Here is a 2,865-nt window from a genome sequence, read left to right as displayed (position 1 = left end):
ATATGTTATCATAATTTTCATATAATCAAACAATAAACAAAAACTGAAGCTGAAGAAGAAAAGAGAAGAGTTCAACCGCAGACACACTTTGATGACCATATCTTTCAAAACAACCTATAAATACTCTTTCATTTTAGCTTCTCCTTAACCTTACTTTCATTCATACAATATTCTGCTAATTAAGCTTCCTACCACCTTTTGCAACAATGGATATTATCACTCTCCGCTTCCTTCCAATCATTTCAACTTTGGTTCTCATTCTAGTTTCTGTTTCTTCATTGGCCTCAGCGTCTCTCAAAGTGGCTTTCTACGCCTCCACATGTCCATCTGCGGAGGAAATAGTCAGAAGTACTGTAAACAAAGCCATTTCAGAAAACTCAGGCATAGCAGCTGGTCTCATAAGGATGCATTTCCATGACTGCTTTGTCAGGGTAAAATCAATCACTCAATTCTCAACTATATAATCATATTAAAGAACACCCTCATGAATTTCATTTATGCATATTTCTTCAGGGCTGCGATGGTTCCGTGTTGCTAGCATCTACCCCAGGTAACCCAGCAGAAAGAGACCATTTTGCCAACAACCCAAGTTTGCGTGGGTTCGAAGTGATTGAGGACGCCAAGGCACAGTTGGAGGCTGCATGTCCTAAAACGGTGTCGTGCGCAGACATATTGGCCTTGGCAGCAAGAGACAGTGCTCTTAAAGTGGGTGGCATAAACTACGACGTTCCAACAGGACGCAGAGACGGTCGTGTCTCTGTGGCCGATGAAGCGGGAGAGAATCTGCCTGCACCAACCCTGAGCGCCGATGAGCTTGTGAGTAGGTTTTCACGAAAGGGTTTGTCTGCAGATGAAATGGTGACACTTTCAGGAGCCCATTCCATTGGTTTGTCGCATTGTTCTTCCTTCTCTAAGCGGTTGTACTCTTTCAATGAGACCTTGCCGCAAGACCCATCAATGGAGTCTTCCTACGCTGAAACCTTGAAAACAAAGTGTCCTGCGCCACCTTCCATCTCAGACCCAACTGTGTCATTTGATCCTTCCACTCCCATTCGTTTGGACACCAAATACTACGATGGATTGATCAACCACCGAGGCTTGCTCACATCGGATCAGACGCTGTTCACCTCTCAATCCACCAGGGAATTGGTTCTTAGCAATGCCAACCATCCTGCCAATTGGTCTCAGAACTTTGCCAAGGCAATGGTTCAAATGGGTTCCATTGATGTCCTCACTGCTTCCAACGGTGAGATCAGGAACCATTGCACCTTTGTTAATTAATTCACCAACTCCCTCACTTTCATTCCTTCTTGTTCAATTCTCTTTATACATATTTTATTTTGATATTCTTGTTTATTCTTTCTTTCTTTTAATTTTGTAAGAGTTCTCTCCATAAATTCAATTGTAATGTTATTTGTAATCAACATTTTTTCTTTAAGTATCTCCCATATAACCATTTCACATCATCAAACATGAAAATAATGTTCAAATATTGTCAAAAAAAATATTGTCTAAGTATCATTATCCTTTATTTTAAGTTTTCATTTGTTGGAACAAATTGTGGTATTCTCATTGGGTTTCGGAAAATGATATTTTAACACCATTTTTTTTACACTATTTTGACACTGCACACGTGTCAAAATATAGTTGGACAATTTCAAATTAAAAAAAACTTTGGTTTTTCTCTTCCAAATATGCCCTTGCTTCAATTTTTTTAATTTGAAATCGTCTAACCACATTTTGACACGTGTGCAGTGTCAAAATGNTGTCAAAAAATGGTGTTAAAATATCATTTTCCTTGGGTTCCCATGGTGGATAAGTGTATGGCAGACTTGTACCTAGATATTTTAACAACACTTTTTAACAACTTTTTGACAACAAAATACATATCATAATTTTTTTGGTTTGTATGAATTTACTTTTAAAAAAATATTTAAAACTGATCAATCACAAACGATTATGTATATGTTGTCAAAAAAATTATTTTTTTTATTAAAAATTGTCAAAAAAAATTGTTAAAAGAAATTTTTCCTAATTTAAATTGATGCTATCTTCTTCATGTGCCAAGTGTGCCTAATCATTATTCTTTCCTTTCTTGTTTTCAGAGTCATTGTGCTAGCACTATAGGAAAAATTTCCAAATTTTTTATCACGGACATAACATTGCATTTTCTTGCGGTCAAACAGAGAAGAAATTACAAACACAACCTATTTTCTAAACTATAATCAAATACATAATAAATAAATTCCTTGACGAAATAAAACCCTATTTGATTATAATTAAAATTATAAAATTAACCCTTCGTATAATAACTAGAGGTGAGTAAGTGGTAGGTCTAAAATGTTTAAGATATGTTTTGGAATTTTTTGTAAGTGAATTGAATAAGTTAGTTAGTTTTCTATATTAGCAGCCAAAAACCCACGCAAATACGCATTTGTGGGTGGATTCAAACTAAATAAAAGGATACACACGAAATTAAAAAATATTTATATTTTTTCATTCTGGTTAAAGACAATCAATTAAATAAACTAAATGTCTTTCATTTTTACAATTATTTATTTTTAAAGATAACTTAATTAGTTATATATATTAAGATAATTTTATCAATTTTATAATATTTGATTTTATCAGTATTAAATTGTTCTAAGTGGAATATTATAGATGGGATATAAAATTATTTGAAAATTTAATTTAACGATATATTCATAATCATTAAAATCTTATTTTATCTAAAAATTCATTTTTTATAGTAGGAGAAATTAAAACTAATGTAAAATTTAAAGTTTTTATTTAATACAAAAATTAAAACAAAGAGGGTTAATTCGGACTTTTCAGTCTAAATTGTTAGGGTTTATGATTTCACAT

General features: G+C 33.2%; 1 protein-coding gene across 1 annotated transcript; it reads left to right on the top strand.

Annotated features, from left to right (window-relative positions):
- The first annotated feature begins 117 nt into the window (after positions 1-117).
- LOC106776833 (peroxidase 5-like) lies at positions 118-1,281 on the top strand. The gene is made up of 2 exons (XM_014664298.2): positions 118-431; positions 514-1,281. The coding sequence occupies exons 1-2, from the start codon at positions 207-209 to the stop codon at positions 1,279-1,281; spliced, it is 993 nt and encodes a 330-aa protein (XP_014519784.1). The 5' UTR covers positions 118-206.
- Positions 1,282-2,865: the final 1,584 nt, after the last annotated feature.

The sequence above is a fragment of the Vigna radiata genome, chromosome 11 (assembly GCF_000741045.1).
Source record: "Vigna radiata var. radiata cultivar VC1973A chromosome 11, Vradiata_ver6, whole genome shotgun sequence".
Lineage (NCBI taxonomy): Eukaryota > Viridiplantae > Streptophyta > Magnoliopsida > Fabales > Fabaceae > Vigna > Vigna radiata.
Note: the sequence above shows the minus strand (reverse complement) of the source record. Positions and strands in the feature narration are given on the sequence as shown.

What these genes read in the sequence shown, in the direction of transcription:
- LOC106776833 (XM_014664298.2), top strand. Translation starts at nt 207, where the DNA reads ATGGATATTATCACTCTCCGCTTCCTTCCAATCATTTCAACTTTGGTT. An exon ending in TCCATGACTGCTTTGTCAGG is followed by an intron (nt 432 to 513) that starts GTAAAATCAATC and finishes ATATTTCTTCAG; the next exon opens with GGCTGCGATGGTTCCGTGTT.